Source organism: Phacochoerus africanus, chromosome 2, assembly GCF_016906955.1.
Source record: "Phacochoerus africanus isolate WHEZ1 chromosome 2, ROS_Pafr_v1, whole genome shotgun sequence".
Lineage (NCBI taxonomy): Eukaryota > Metazoa > Chordata > Mammalia > Artiodactyla > Suidae > Phacochoerus > Phacochoerus africanus.
In genome coordinates, this window is record NC_062545.1 from 262953692 (window position 1) to 262970630 (window position 16939).

The 16939-nt window shown below is 41.7% G+C and overlaps 1 protein-coding gene across 1 annotated transcript in view; it reads right to left on the bottom strand.

Moving 5' to 3' along the window:
- Positions 1–5893: 5893 nt before the first annotated feature.
- The window catches only part of C5 (complement C5), a 92679-nt gene continuing 81633 nt past the window's right edge, over positions 5894–16939 (bottom strand). The window contains exons 34-41 of the mRNA XM_047768295.1: positions 16292–16394; positions 15610–15684; positions 15023–15128; positions 13543–13626; positions 12311–12400; positions 10416–10499; positions 7250–7388; positions 5894–6422 (exon numbers count right to left, since the gene is read on the bottom strand). Of these exons, the coding sequence (XP_047624251.1) occupies positions 6284–6422; positions 7250–7388; positions 10416–10499; positions 12311–12400; positions 13543–13626; positions 15023–15128; positions 15610–15684; positions 16292–16394 (820 nt within the window). The 3' untranslated portion in view covers positions 5894–6283. The remainder of the gene's footprint in view (positions 6423–7249; positions 7389–10415; positions 10500–12310; positions 12401–13542; positions 13627–15022; positions 15129–15609; positions 15685–16291; positions 16395–16939) is intronic.

Sequence of the window (16939 nt, forward strand, 5' to 3'; positions counted from 1 at the left end):
TCTCTATTTGGAAAAAAATTATTTTAAGCCGTATTAATTCTTTCCTCAGCTCTGATTTCCTCATCTTAGCTTTAACCCCCCTTTCCACCTACCCTTGACAACGCCAAAACACACACACACACACACACACACACACACACACACACACACACACAGAGGCAACTCCAGCCAAACCAAAACCTCTCCTCCAGGACAGTTTTGACTTTTCTCCTCTCATCTGCCAGCAATGCTAACCCTGGACCCCACCCTGGGGCACTGGTCTCTGCCCGCCCGCCCTTTGGAGGAGACACCCAGGCATTAATATGGGGAAGGAAGAGCCTGGCTATATGATTCCAGCTCTGATTTCCACGTGAGTCCCTTGGAGAGCCCCTACTCCTTCCTGGCCTGTTTCCTCATCTGCGAAATGGGGAAAATTTGATTAGATGATCTCTAGGGGATCTTTAAGTTCAGTATTTTATGATTCTATGTAGGAGACTCACAAGGGAAAAAATGTGAACTCCACTGGCAAATTAGAGTCCTTTGAGGGGAAGTAGGAGGACCCGTTGATTCAGAGTTTTGCATATTGTATTGTATCCACATGGAAGATGATTGCAGGACACATTCTGCAGGTGTATCAAGTTTATCTCTGATGCCACCTTCCTTTGTTTTTCTACACCAGTGCCAGTGTTCCACTGCCCCAGTACCCTGTACCCTGAGCGCTCATCTGCCTCACCTCTGGTCCTCGCATGGGAGACAGCTTTAGAGAGCATCTAATGAAAACACTTGTTGCTGATGCCCAGGGAGGCAGAGGTTTTGCCAGGATTACACAATGACAACGTTACTACCCTTCCTGTGTGTGAGGATGACATCAGCTCAGAGTTAGAAGCATGGCCCCCCAGAGCCCCAAAAGTGCACATTGAGTTATGGCCCTTCCACTCATGAAGGTATGAGACCCAGGGCAAGTTACTTCGCCTCCTGGAACCTTAGATGCTTCCTTCCTAAAAGTAAGGATGATGACAGTCATCACAGGCTGGGTGTGAGCTCTCAACAGGATGTTCCGTGAAATGCAATCAGCACAGTGCCAGAAAAGAACTTTGTTGAATTCACCACTTATTGTGTGGCAGGGCTGCAATACGAACAACCTCAAGTTACACTTATTGTGCCACCCCCGTGCTCATCTCTTTATATGCATGATCGCATTTATCTCATTAGCTCATTTGTCTCAGAGAAATCCTCTGAAGTTGGAATTATTTTCAGTTGTGAAAACGGAGGCTTAAAAAGGAAAGCGGATGTTTTCCTTTCTATGAATGGCCTGGCAGAGCTGAAAGGACATTGGAGGTCATCGGGGCCAACCTCCTACCTTGAATGCTTCTACAACGTTCCTGGAAGGTGGTAGTGATGGGCAATGCGGTCCCTGACAGAAAGCCTAGTCTGTCTTTGAATGGTTCTGGCTATAAGGAAATGCTTCTTTACAGGGAGCCCAAATCGATCTCTCTGTAACTTCCACTCATCCCCATAGAAAGAACACTGAGCTCAGAGTCAAAGGCCTTGGGCTTGGGTGCCAGCCCTTGCACTGAGCTGTGCTGTGACCACTAGAAGCAACTTCTCTGGGCCTGTTTTCTCAGGTGAAAATGAAGGAACTGGACGAGCTATGTTTTAGGTCCTCCATGGTTTGGACGGTTTAGGATTATATCATTCATGATGGTGTGCATAATCACACATATCTGACTATAATAATGGAAACAGTGAAGAAGTGGACGCTATGCTCCAAGGAACAGATCCCTTCTGCCAACATATCTGTCAAGGTGGGGACCCTGCCAGCTGAGAGGAATCCAGGAGTTCTTGTCTTAAAATGAAACCCCATCCCTCTTCCCTCTTTTCCTTCCCTCTCCTTGCATTCTCTACCCCTTCTCCTTCACCTTTTCCTTTCGTCCTCCTCACTTCCTTTCTTCCTTTTTTTTTTTCTTTTGTCTTTTTGCCATTTCTAGTGCCATGACCGCGGTATATGGAGGTTACCAGGCTAGAGGTCGAGTCGGAGCTGTGGCCACCGGCCTACACCAGAGCCACAGCAACACAAGATCTGAGCCGAGTCTGCAACCTACACCACAGTTCATGGCAACGCCGGATCCTTAACCCACTGATCAAGGCCAGGGATCGAACCCGCAACCTCATGGTTCCTAGTCGGATTCATTAACCACTGAGCCACGATGGGAACTCCCTCTTCCTTTCTAATTCAGAGACATAAAGGGATATTTTAATCTCCCAAAGTTAAAGATTTTGCCCCTGGTGATGATACCTTTCTTACATCACACTAAGCCCCCAGAATCAGTTTGTTTTCAGGAGTAGGGAAAAACCCCAGAAACGTGGTGCAGAGTTGTTTTGTGTCTCTGAGAACCTCCCAGATGTGGCGGCTAAGTTCCCAGCTCTGAGACAGGTTTTCGGTCATGTGGTCCCTGCGTGGACTTTCAAGGGGCCTCTGAAAAAAGCATACGAATTTGTCCACTGTGTGCACATACGCATTTTCTAGGAAGAAGGGTCTACGAAAGGGAAGAGCAGCTTGTCACAGCTGGGAGCTAGACTGGGAGTTGAGACTTGGTGACCCTTGGTACTCAGAGCCAGGCTGTGGTGTTTTCCATGTCTGATTTGGGGGACATCAGACAAAATGGATGAAGATAAGAAGAAAATATAAAAGACTTTGCCATAATCATGTTTGAAGAGAATAAAACAAGAACATAATCCAAACTACAAAGGTGACCAAATATCCCTTTTTTCCCCGGCTAATGTGACTGCTCCTTTTTTCCCTCCTTTTTTTAAAATATAAGAATATACTCAACCATAGGATTACCCCTGCTTTCAACAGCATCTAACCCAGAACAAAGCCCACGTCCCTGAACCCTCTCCAATAATCCATCACAAACCCAAATCCTGTAACAAGTTCTTTACAACATCCTTTGACTGAGAAGCTCCATAAACTTGACTTTAAGTACCATAAGGTTTTGCCTACTTTATTTCAGTAGCCTCCTAACTGGTCTATTTTTTTTACTTTTGCCTCAGTTTCAATGCATCAGTTAGCACAATCCTTTTAACAGGTAAGACAGACCACATCACCCCTCTCCTCCAAAATGTGCAATGGCTCCCTTTTCCTGTTGTTGTCCATGACCTGTGTAATCTTGTTCCTGTGACCTCTCTGATCTCATCTCCACCCACTGTCCCTCTGCTCAGCCTGCACCTACGACAACAGCCTCCTTGCTCCTCCTAGAACACACCAGGTGTGCTTCTGCTTTCAGCTCAGGCACCAGGTGCTCCCTCTGCCTGGAACACACATCCCCCAGGTCACCACATAGCTCACTCTTTTCACCACCTTCAAATCTTTGCTCAAGTCTCACTGAAGCTCACCGTGACCTGACCACTCTATTAAGATGCAACCCTTCTCCTGACCAGTCCCCATCTCCCTTACTCTGCTCTGCCTTTTCTTTTCACCATAGCTCTTACTACCCTCTAACATTCAAGGTCAATCCCTTAACTATTGACTTTATTATTTAATGTATGTCTCCTTCAGCTGGAATCTAAGTTCCACAAAGGCAAGGATCTAGGTACCAAGCGCCTCAAATTGAGCCTAGCCTGCAATGACCAATCAGTACATATTTGTTGGATGTGGCTGAATAAATTAGCACCACAGGGGCTGGAAAGTAAAACCAAGCATGACTTTGGCTTAGAATCCCTCACTGAGAAATAAGGACTCAGGCAGCCTGCCTCAAGCTTGGCTGGTTGTCAATTCCACATATTTTCTTAAGACAGGGTTTCCTCAACTTCAAGTTTGTACATGCCAACCTCATGATTTTTGTCCTAAGAAAAACCTATACTTTTATTTACTTAAAAACTTTTCCCTAAATAGACTTTTTGACAAGTACATTTATTTTCAAGGGAAATTTTATATCATGGCTTTGTGCTAGTTACGTATTTTTTCTAATATGTATTAAAACAAGCATATAGCAACTACACTGAACAATGTTCATTTGTACCACCTAAATCATCTTGCTTCCCCCAGCGGAAACCTGCCTCATGCTTTTTCCTTCAACCAGAAAGACCCTCCTGCCCCTCTCTTTCCCAAATCCTGTCCATCCTTCTCCAGGAAGCCTCTGGAAGTTCCTCCAGCTCACATACTCATTCACTTCTCGGAGCTCCCCTCCACTTACAGGAAGAAATACATACCCAACAATTGCATATGTACATGCCCTGGAGTCTTGTTTTCTGTTTCACACCATAAGATTATAAAATTTCTTCTTGGAGCTCTAGATAAAAGAGGCATTAGAGTATTCCTCTCCCTTGTTTCACAGGCCATCAGGAAGACAAAGAGGTTCATCCCAAATCCCTGCCAGGGGCAGAGCCACACTAGTACTTGGGTGTTCCGATGCCTCACCTTCAGTGGGGAATCCACAAACACTTGTTGAGTCCCTGGAACATGCCCAGCATTGTGCCAGGCACAGGAGATAGTGGTAACGAGAAAGGATCCAGACCTTGCCCACATGGAGCTCACAGTGGAGCCAGGGTGCTACACATTGAACAACCAGACATGACTAAGTAAATACTTGCAAGTGCCTTGGAAGAGACGTTCAGGGCTGAGGAGCGGCTCCAGCTGGAAGGTCAAGAAAGCCTGACTAAGGAACTGTATTTAGGTACACAGGAGTTTGCTGAAGAGGAGCTGGTGGATTTCTCAGTGGAGCCAGGCTCACTTACAAAGGCCTGCTTTGATGTTTTGAAAGCTCAGCTGCATTGTGGGTTAATTAGGCAGCTTGTGGCCGAGCTAATTGAAACAGTGCTCAAGGAGAAGGCAACTAGTGGCCCGGAGATGCTGGTGCTTTGGGGGTGCTGCAGTGGTCCTGCCCACCCTGCCTTCAGCAAGAAGGTGACAGGAGGCACTTCGGGCCTGCTCTGGAGGGGCCCCTCTCCCGTCACTGGGCATATTGGACACACTGGTTGTTTTTGCCAAGGGAGTGCCTACAATGTGAGTCTTGACATTAACAAAAATAAATCCTTAGTTCCTGGAAGTGGAAAATCTTAGTTTAACTTATGAGGCACACTGCAAGGCCTTGTGTAGTTTCACTTAAATGGTAAAGTGCAGATTTTTCAAAAAGGTGATGCATTTCAGTCACTGTTACCATTTCCTCCAGAGTTCCCATTTCCTTGTGATATTTCAGTGGAGCTGGTTAAACTATATCTAAGAAACTCCAGCTGCATCCTGCCTGGGTCTTAGGAAATTAAACCTGATAAGGAATGGGATGGTGTGAGTGAAACGGGCGTGTTTAGATGTGAGTGAGCCTTGGGGTTTGGTTTCCCACTCTGCCCTTACTAGACTGGGAAAATTGCTTCACTTTTCTGAACCTCGAAGTCCTTATCCATAAAGTGGGGATAATTATAATTCCTGTACCTCAAGAGATTCAGGAGACATTAAATGGGAGTATGTGAGAACTCTTTCATAAGACCTAAAATGCTGCAAAACGTCACTTAAAAATGAGTCTCCTGTTAGCAACCCTCTTTTATAAACCCCAAATGGACTCTCAGAGACCCGGTTAGGGCAAGAACAAAGGTCTTCTGGTTCCCACCAGGTTTCTCTTCTCTTGCTGCACAGGACCTGCCTTCCAGGAGAGTAATTTCTGGCAGAAGCAAGTTCCTGGGGAAACGAGTACCTGCTGGGAGGGTGGAGAGGGGAGTAGAGGGATCCCCATGGGGGGGTGGGGAGAGGACAACTGGAGGGGAGGGGGCATCGGCAAAGTCTCCTACCTTCTCAGGTTGCTGAGGGCTCTGAGGTGAGGCCTTCTCAGGTTTCCAGGGCTGCTCTCCCCACCCTTCTCAATTTGCCTGTCTTTGTGTGGTTGAACCTGACCTAGTATTAAATAACATGCTTTTTCACACATTTTGAAAGCAAAGTCAGGCTTTAATGATCAGTATTCTGTTCCTTGGTATTTTCTTTCAAGCAAAAGCTATGTTTTTGTAAGATACTACATTTCAGTGGGGCTATTCTTCAGTCCCTGGCAAACATTCCTGAGTGGTAGGTTTTAGGAGGGTGCCAATTTATTGCTTCTGGTGTCCAATAACCATGGAATGAGTGTCTGTCTCTGTGTCCCCCAAGGACATGTTATTTCAGAAAGTTACTGCTCTTAAAATCATTCTCTAATGAAAGCAAGTGTCCCTAATTCTAAGTAGGGTGAGCTTTACAAATAAGACCAGCTGTGAGTGCTGAAAAAAAAGGAAGAAACTTCAACAACAGAGAGCCATAGTGAAAACTGGATGCAGCTGACCTTCGTTAGGCGTTTTCACAGTTGTTTAAAAAGATGTCTTCAGTAAACTCATCTAGATTTGCTAAAAATGTTTGGCATGATGGACAAGCAGTGTCTGTAGGCCAATATTCAATCCAGGTTGAGGAATCTAAAGGGTAAATGTACCTGCCAAGAAATAATGCAAATGAAGTGTTTGTGATGATGGCTGTAAATAGAGAAGAGCTGAATTCAGTTGAACCCCAGCAGGTGCCCAGAGGTCAGGCTGCGGCAAAGCTCTTCCGGACCGCCACCCCACCCCCATCCCTCAGGAAAGTCCGCAGACCCTGAGGATCAGGAAGCAGCTTGGGGCTCCCATGGTTAAAGGCAGGGACAGCATCTGTTTCAACGTCTATTTTTAGCTTTTTTTTTTTTTGTCTTTTTGCCTTTTCTAGGGCTGCTCCCATGGCATATGGAGGTTCCCAGGCTAGGGGTCGAATCAGAGCTGTAGTCGCTGGCCTACGCCAGAGCCACAGCAAAGGGGGATCCAAGCCGCGTCTGCAGCCTACACCACAGCTCAGGGCAACGCCGGATCCTTAACCCACTGAGCAAGGGTAGGGATCAAACCCGCAACCTCATGGTTCCTAGTCGGATTCGTTAACCACTGCGCCATGATGGGAACTCCCAATGTCTATTTTTTAAAAACAGATAATAAAATGTGTACTTAAACACTGTCCTCTTTGCAAACAGAATAGCCTGAGAACTTCGAGAAGAAATGGGTATGGCAGAGGTGTTGAGGTGCATCCCCCAGATTCATCGCCAGTCCCGGGCACGAGTCCTCAGCTACTCTGATAGTTTTAAGGGGTTCTTTGTTTTAAACTCACATTATTTCATTTATGCTCCTAATGGTTTGTGTGTTAAGAACAGGGCACATAAGAAATATGTAGTGTATTTAAGAATAAATTATACTCCATTTTGGAGGGAAGGTCAGAAACTCCAAAATGTTGGTGACTTACTTGAAATTGAAATTATGTTTTATCTGGAGGGCTTCTTTACCCATAATTAAGTACTGTTTTCCTTTTTCGAGGTTAGCGTTCGTACAGGTTGTCTTTTTAATAAAGGTGATTTCAGAGTCTTTCTCAGCAACAGCTTCTCCTGCGAGACACACAAATAAGGTTATTATATTCTTGGCACGATGTCACAATTATTAACTCTTTCGAGCATTCCAATTCCTCGTGGCTCTTTATTATCCAGTGTAAACATCTATCGGCAGGCTAATGGCTATTGGAGAGTGGCTATGTCCATGTGGTTAAGACGTCGGACTCTGGGCTCAGGCTCTCCAGGCTAAACCCCAGCTCTGCTACTTCCTGACTGTGTGGCCTGGACAAATGAGACTCAGACCCCTCATGCAAAAACAAAACAAAACAAAACAAAAAAAACAAAAAAACTAGACATCACAATAAAACCCACCCTGCAGAACTGTTGTGAGATTAAATGGGTTAATATTTGAAAAGTGCTTAGAGCACAGTAAGCACTATATAAGTGCTTTTCATTGTGACTCCATGTAGAACCAGGAATTAAAAGAATCTCTCTGGAGTTGAACAATATTAATCTCTGTATGTTACACAGCAATATAAAAAAGGATTTGGTAGCTGGCAGTGGGCAACTTTATAAAAAAAAAATGCAGGACGTGAAAGACTTGGAAAATATTAAAGAGGATATCTTTGGGATTCCCAAAGAACCCCGACATAGCCAAGAAGCTGGCTCCTGTGCCCTAGAATGCATTCCCTCCCTGTGTTGGCTTGCTGAATGTCTACCCATTTTAAACACATCTTCAATTCTCACACTGGCCAGTACACACTCCCTGATACACTTTGTCATAAGTATCTGTCTTCCCCTTACTCCCATTATACTTGAATTTCTATCACAGTGCTTCACTCCACATGCCTGTCTCCTCTGCTAGACTGGGAACTTCCTGAGGCCAGGACAGGGAAATTCACTGCTACATATGCAGGACTGATATCCAGTTATGAAGCTCTGGCAGAGTCATCCAAATTTTTAAATCCTGAAAAAGTTCTGAACTTGTTGGTTAATAGGATATGACAGTAACTGCACAAATGGTACATTTAATTGGTAAAAGAAATTTTGGTGTACTTGAATTAGTTCAAGCTAATTTTCTTGGGCTCTCCCGGTGACCATTAAAACATGACTTCCTATTGCAGCAATACCTCAACAACCTTCCCAGCACTATATGCCCAGTCAGCCCCTGTCACAGTAAGCAGTGTGGCTGGTGGGGCCTTATCATTATTTTAAAAAACCCTTTGTTATGGGAAACTTCAAGCATATTCAAAAGGGATAATAATTAACCCATTTCAACAATCACTCATCCTTTTTTTTTTTTTTTTCCCATTTATATCCTTACCTACTCTAAGCATCCTGTATTTTAGGAGAAACACCAATCACAGGATAATAATATCATTATCTTTGAATTACATAGTTGCCCTTGTTCTAAATTAGTTTTTATCTTGGTTTATTGTTAGCAAACAGCAATTCTTGTGTAAGTGGTGCGTGGTGTTTTGATATTTATATAAATTCAAAATCTACATATATTAAAAATTAACACCCAGAGTGAAGAGATAACAAAGTATTAAAAATTTTCTTAATATTTCCTTTTAAATGCCCTATATATGCAACTTCTAAACTGACAGAACAAAGAAGAAACGATACTTAAAAAAGAACTGCAGCTTGGGAATCATCTGGTCCTGCACGAAATTCAGAAAAGTCTGGAATGTCTTTTGATACAAGGCAAAAATTGATACAAAATAAGTAATTTGCATTTCTGGATTGAAAAGCACTTGATTATTCCAGTAAAAATAGGAATGGCTTATAGGTCATGTAATGACTGTCAATTCAGTAGAGATATAACTGGAAAAGTTTGATGTGGTTCCTTGTTGTCAAAACAAAGCTCAAACAGGGGCCTCCTGTAGTGAGTCAAGCAAAAGAACATTGAAACTTTCTAAAAATAAAAAAAAACCTTATTTGGAATTAAACATATTTAATAAAAGATGTTACAATTTACATCATTTGATAAGCAGTTTTATAATATGTGTAGCTGAGTTTACTTAGAGAATAAAAGGGGACATATTTTAAAATGTTGTTTTATGTGTTATTTTACTTACAAATTCATTTTATTGTATTGGTTACTAAAGTTCACTTACCTATCAAAACTCAAACGGCCTCTAGGCCACTTCATAGATGTTGCTAACTCGTTTCCCTGTTTCAATGCTTGCTTGCTCCAACAGAAGCCAGAATGATGTTATAATGAATTAATTTATTTATTTATTGGCCATGCCTGTGGCATGTGGCAGTTCTTGGGTCAAGGAATGAACCCCCACAAGCCGCTGCAGTGACAATGCTGGATCCTTAACCCAATGTACCACAAGAGAACTCCTTTTGGGGGTGGGGTGGCAGAATGATCTTTTTTTTTTTTAGGGCCTGGACCACGGCATATGGACGTTCCTAGGCTAGGGGTCGAGTCAGAGCTGCAGGTGCCAGCCTATGCCACAGCCACAACAACTTGGGATCTGAGCCAAGTCTGCAACCTACAACCACAGCTCACTACAATGTCGGATTCTTAACCCCCTGAGCAAGGCCAGAGATTGAACCTGCATCCTCGTGGTTACTAGATAGATTCGTTTCTGCTGAGCCAAGATGGGAACACTCAGAATGATCTTTTAAAACCATAAATCAAAAAATATTTCTTGCCTACCTAAAACCAATAATTAGCTTCCCTTTGGACTTCTAGAATAAAATCCAAATTTCTTGCCATGCCTTATAAATCCCTGTATGACCCAGCTCCTGCCCATCTGGGTCCTTCTCATCTCCCCTTTGAGAATGGCTAACTCCTAATATCATCTCCTAAAAGATCTCATCTATTATCACATAGAAGGTATGTTTCCCGTTATTTCTGTGTCTGTTTCAGATGTAATACTTATGATTTATAATTGTTCATTTGTCCATTTCCTTTTTTTTAAAAAAGTGTCTCCTCAAATGGAATATAAACTTAATGAAGGTAGGAACTCTGGCTGTGTTATTCAAGTTTTATCCCCTGTGTCTAATATGATGCCTGCCATGTAGTAAATACTAAATATTTGTTGAAAGAATAAAAGAAAGAATTCTCACCAGCTTTGTAGACATCCAGTAGGGACGCGGTGTACTTAACAAAAGCATTTTCTTCAGTCATGGCTATGATCTTAACTTTATAAACTGTTAAAAACAACACACACACACACAAATAACTCATTCTTAATACCACCAAAGTTGTGTCCAACTGAAGCCAGGAGGAGTCAAACAAATGAGAAATGAAGCATGGCAAGCTTTTATGGGCATCCTGGTAAATCTCATTTCTTCCAAGAAACCTTCCCAAGTACTCTCAGTGTGATTCTACTGCTCTTGACTCTAATGATATATTTCACTTTGAAATACTAGCCCTGGCCACTGTTATAGAATAGGCTGAATAGAATAAGTGCAATATTAAGTTAAAATACAGAAGCACATGAAACAAAATCAGACTTGGATGTAAAGTTCAGATTCTGATCCTTTAAGATGAGTGGAATCACGCCCACGGGCCCTTGGAAGAGCCCCTTCCCTGCCTGCATGCGCACAGAGGGGCCTCCAGCTAACGTCCGGGCCTGCCATGCGGGCCTCCCTGTTCCCCTGCCTCCATTCCACTGGCTTTGACCTTTGGTTTTTGATAGGACTCTGTTGTCCATTTTTGCTTGGATTGGCAGCTATCTGCCATGGGACATTCTCAGTCCTGTTTTCCCTTCATTTAGACATCCATAGTTAATCCATGGTGTGTTTGACCTCAGCTCTGAAATGACCACCCTGAGGGGATGCATTTCCTCTATGTGGCCTGAGAAAAAAAAATTCTCTTATTTTTGCTTCTGATGGGGTTGAAGTGGATGATCTAAAAGTTTTTGTCCATGTTCAAGATTCTAGCTAGCTAGATGAAGGAATGAAATCTTTGTGGCAGAATGAAAGGCTATGTAAATTCATGGCTTAAAATAAAGAATGTCCTGAATTTCAAATTCTTAAGTCTTTATGGTGGATATGGGCAATGTACCTACTGTGGGCACAGGTAGAAAGAGGGAACTATTTAAATTTTGTTTTTATTCTGTTATTCCAGCATCAATCTGTAGTCCAAAAAAGCCAACTAAGTTTTTCCTTGAGACTAATAAACTAAACCAAGATTGCATTTACTCTCCGTGTTAAAATAGATTTCTTATATTTATGAGTTAAAATAAAAAAGACAAAAAAAAAGAGTTAAAATAGGTTTATTATGAAGGGAAGAAATAATTTGGTTCTTCTAAATTTTAGACAAAACGTTGTTAAAACAACATAGTATTTCTTCAAGTATCAGTGTATTTGTCTCTGCCTCTGCTCAATGGACTGGAAGAATGGAATAGTGAAATCTTATTCCTTTGTGGCTTCTCAAATGTTCTCCTTGAATATGTTTTAGCACCTTTAATTCAAGGGAGTCTATTAGAATAAAGTGTTTTGGCTGCTTCACTCTCATCACCTTTTTCTTTCTTTCTTTTTTCTTTTTTTTTTTTGTCTTTTTGCCATTTCTTGGGCCCTCCCGAGACATGTGGAGGTTCCCAGGCTAGGGGTCTAATTGGAGCTGTAGCCACCGGCCTACGCCAGAGCCACAGCAAAGTGGGATCCGAGCTGAGTCTGCAATCTACACCACAGCTCACGGCAATGCCGGATCTTTAACCCACTAAGCAAGGCCAGGGATCGAACCCGAAACCTCATGGTTCCTAGTCAGATTCGCTAACCACGAGCCACGACGGGAACTCCCACTTTTATCGCTTTTAATGAAAATCATATTTCTTTGATGAAGGATGCTTAACTTCGTGTGCTAATGCTGAAAACTTATGGCATTTTCCTTCAAGGGAACACATGGGATGTTGTATCCATATAATTCCTGTATGAAGTTGCAGATCTTCATAACTGATCTTGTATTCATAAGGTGTGATGTTTAATGGAACTATATATTGAACTTTTGAACTTACCATATGCAATCTCTGGTTTACATGCTGTTTCTTTTCTAGTATCTACAGAGATTGTTAGATCCACTTCTGTCTGCATTTGTCCACAGTCAGCTGGATTTTGTGAAAAAAGGTACAAGTTAATGTAAGGAAGCAGACACCTTTGGGAATAAACATAGTTCCTCCTCCTCATCCCTGAGATAATCCAATATAATCTTACAAACACCAGACTCCTAAGACCTGTCCATTTTCTCCTCTTCTATAAAGTGAAAAGATAAAGCAAAAACAAAACAAAACAAACAAAAACAAAATATCGAACGTGAGACATTCTTAGAATGAGTAGTTTACATTCAGCTCTTTGGAAATGTCTGTGCTTCACTGAAGAACAGAGGACATTTTCCCATGTTGAGTATAATCAAAAATCCCTTGAAGGAACCAAACTGATGACATGACTTGACTGATTTATAGCTATAAGATAGAGCAATAAGTACCTAAGAAATGTGTAGATTTTAAGGATTTTTTTTTCTTTTTTTTTTTAGGGTTGCTCCTGTGGCATATGGAAGTTCCCAGGCTAGAGGTCTAATCAGAGCTACGGCTGCCAGCCTACACCACAGTCATAGCAACACAGGATCTGAGGCCCTGTCTGTGACCTACACCACAGATCATGGCAACTCCAGATTGTTAACCCACTGAATGAGGCCAGGGATCGAACCTGCAACCTCATGGTTCCTGGTCGGATTTGTTTCCGCTGTGCCACAATGGGAACTCCAGATTTTAAGGATTTTTGAAAAACAAAATAAAACCCACACCCACCCAGAACCTCATGGAGTCGGGTGCTGATTACTGGTGAGTTCTGGGTCTTTTCCTTGGCCAACAAAAGACTGAATGGAGAACGCCACTAACTGGGAAGGACTAGGGGAAAGAAAGAAGAGCGAGTCTGTTCTTGTAGGCTGTGATCCTATTACACTAAAAAGACCAGATAAAAAGTTAGAATTTTACATCATGTGATCTTTCTGATATCCAACAACTGTTTGGGCAGTACTCCTCCCCTCTGTACAGTAGACACTATTGGCTTGTTCAGGAGCCATTGTGAAGTAGCTTTCCAGGGCTCAAGGAATCAGCTTTCAAGCAGATGAGAGTGCATTTCTACTTCTGAGAAATGACAGCTTGTCAAACTGCTTCCCCCAGATAAGCCCCAGATTGTGAGTGGCTGCTTTAAACAAGCAGGTAGTCGAAACACATTAAATAAAGTTTACCTTCAACACATTTGCACGTTACTCCTTCACAGACTTTCTGAAGTTTGGTCTGGGACATGCTATAAAACATGGTGCACTGTTTATCTGTGGCAAGGAGAGCTCAGTTAGAAGAGGTGGCTTGATGAACATACATTTACCCATCAATGGGTGTCTCCCATCGGGCTTTGGAGATCACCTAATTCCAAAGCTTTTTTATATAGTAAAGTCCCAGGAGAGTTAAATTATGAATTGCCTGTTTGAACATGAGCCCCTCTACCCTCAAAATATTCTTTCTGTGCTTGAAATGTTACTCTTCAATATTTCCTTCTTTCTTTCTTTTTTTTTTCTTTTTCTTTTTTTTTTTTTTTTTTTGTCTTTTTAGGGCCACACCCACAGCATATGGAGATTCCCAGGCTAGGGGTTTAATCAGACCTGTAGCTGCTGGCCTATGCCACAGCCATAGCAATGTGCGATCTGAGCTACATCTGTGACCTACACTACAGCTCACAGCAACGCCAGATCCTTAACCCATTGAGCAAGGCCAGGGATTGAACTGCGTCCTCATGGATGCTGGTCAGATTCGTTTCCACTGAGCTAATATGAGAACTCCTCAATATTTGTTTCTTAGAATGAAAATATTTGGTACTTCAGTGAATGAGAGAAAATAAATTATGTTACATGTAAAGTATGTTACGATACTGAAAGAATTGTAATTGGTAACTGTTTAGGCTGGAGACGTAAAGCATCATATATATACACATATGGGTTTTTTCATATCTCTCAAGGAGAAGAGGGGCTAAATATGCTCTATACGATTTCAAGAGGTAAAACTAGATTGAATGGGTCTCAAAGTTTGGTTCACTTTAAGAATTTCGTTACAAGTAGAACTGTCCAAAATGAAGTCTTCTGTCTGGTGAACCAAAGAACTCTCCATTCACTCAATATTCTCAGAAGTGGCTGAATGAACAAATGGGGGTGGGGGGAGTCATTCATTCAAAGTTTACCTGACACTATTAGATGCTACGGGTGCAAGGATAAAAATATTCTCTCTGGGGTTGTGGAGAAAGACATGCAAACAAATAATTATAATGCAAGGTGGCAACTGCTATAATAGAGCTCTCTGCAAAATGTGATGAGAATATAGATGGAGTAGAAGTTGATTCTGGGAAGATTAAAGAAATAGTAGGGTGAATGGGCTTCTCTAAAAAGGAGAGATTCAATAAATAGTAAAAGTGAACAACAAAGATAAACTTGAGGCAAAGTATTCAAAAGTTGAGAGCAATCTAATCCAGTTTTTCTAAACATGAGCAAACTGAGGACCAGAGAGGTGAAATGATTTGTTCAGTGTCATGCAGTGGTTGTTTTGTCCAAGTGGGGATGTTTGTGAAGAGTGAACCCTGAGAGAGGAAATATTAAAAGTCTGTACGCCTCTAGTGCATTTCTACAGGTTCCGTAGTGAATACAAAATAGTCCTCTGAAGATTTAGAGTGGAGTTGATTACCTGGTCTGTGGTACTCATACACTGTGAAAGTAGCAGGACTCAGAAACCCAACTTGAAAAAGTTCAACTATCCGGAATCGAACACAGAGGAAATTATTGGAAGGAATCTGTTCGACAAATTCAAAGTTTAAGAAAATTATGGGAGAGGAGAGACATAATATTTCAGGCTTTAAATTTTGTGGGCTTTTTTTTTTCATTTCACAGTACTTATTTTTTAAATTAAAGCATAGTTGATTTACAATGTTGTGCCAATTTCTGCTGTACAGCAAAGTGATCCAAAATCATATATATATGTATATTCCTTTTCTTATATTAGCCTCCATCATAGTCTATCCTAAGAGACTGGATATAACTCCCTGTGCTACAAAGTAGGCCCTCATTACCCATCCACTCCCACTCTAAATGTAATAGTTTGCATCTACCAACCCCAAACTCCCAGTCCATCCCTCTCCTTCTCCCCTCCCCCTTGGCAATCACAAGTTTGTTCTCCATGTTTGGGAGTGTTTCTGTTTTGTAGATAGGTTCATTTGTTAGGCTTTAAAATTGGAGTAGTAATAGTAAATAAAGAATATGAAAAGTAGAACTTACCGAGTTCAACTGACAAATAACATGTCCATCTTTGATTTCATAATCAGTTAATAGTTGATCCACCCCTTCTACAAGCTAAGGGAACACAGAGAAAATCTCAAATTTAATTTCATGATCTTTTTGTTTAAATGCATTTACCCAATGATAGAATGTTAGACCATGGGGCTATAATCCACTATTTAAAGACACTGCAGAACAGCTCCTCCTCTTGAAAAAGTCTGAACATGTCATCATGTGCACTCACATTTTTCAGATGATGCAAAATATGCCTCCCGCTTCATTTTGAAAAATAAAAACTTAGGTATTGGTGTTTCGAAAAGAAGGTAATTCTATGAAAGTGACATATTAAAGGAAATAGTTTTGTTTCTAAGATAATGCAGTAAAGAAAAAGCAAGCATCCATAACATTATTTAAAAGAAAACAGGAGTTTCCATCGTGCCTCAGTGTTAACAAACCCAACTAGTACCCATGAGGATGTGGGTTAAGGATCTGGTGTTGCCGTGAGCTGTGGTGTAGGTGGCAGGTGTGGCTTGGATCCTGTGTTGCTGTGGCTGTGGCGCAGCCAGGGGCTACAGCTCCAATTTGACACCTTGCCTGGGATCTTCCATAGGCCACAAGAACGGCCCTAAAAAAAAAGGCAAAAGACAAAAATTTTAAAAAATAAATAAAAGAAAACTCTTACAGCTCTTAAGTCTTCTGCGTTTGCATTGACTCCAGTGGGCAGTGAGATATCCATCACTGCATGGGAGGACCCAGATGATGATTCTTCCCTGCTGGGCTTGTAGCTAAAACAAATTAGAGATTGGAAAATGAAATAAAGAAATGGATAAGAGTATTTAAGAAAAGGCCCTATTTGGTGGTAGGCTTTAATTTTCTAATTTGAGTCTCTAACTATTTGCCTCTTTACAATATATATGTTGCAACCTCTGGATTTTTAGAGTTGCAAGACCTGTGAGTCACTTTTCCCAACTCTATACTCACTTGACCAGTAATCTCAATGGACCACCATTCTGGAGCTGGAAGGGATCATAAAAGTCATTCAGTTCAAGCTCCTAATTAGCTAGTTGAGGAAACTGAAGATGAGAGTAAAGTACTTGTTCAAGGTCACATGACTGTCCACCTCAGAGCTGCAGGAGTCCTTTGATTCTCATCCTAGTTCTTTTTCTAACAAAGCACATTCAAAGAAGAAAAATTAATTGTATATTGGAAAGAGAATCAACAAGCATGTTTAGGAAAAGCTGGAAGGAAATACGCTAAAATGTTAGCAGCTACTTTCTCTGGCTGATGAAATTATAGGTAATTTTCTCTCTTCCATGCTTTTCTCTATTAT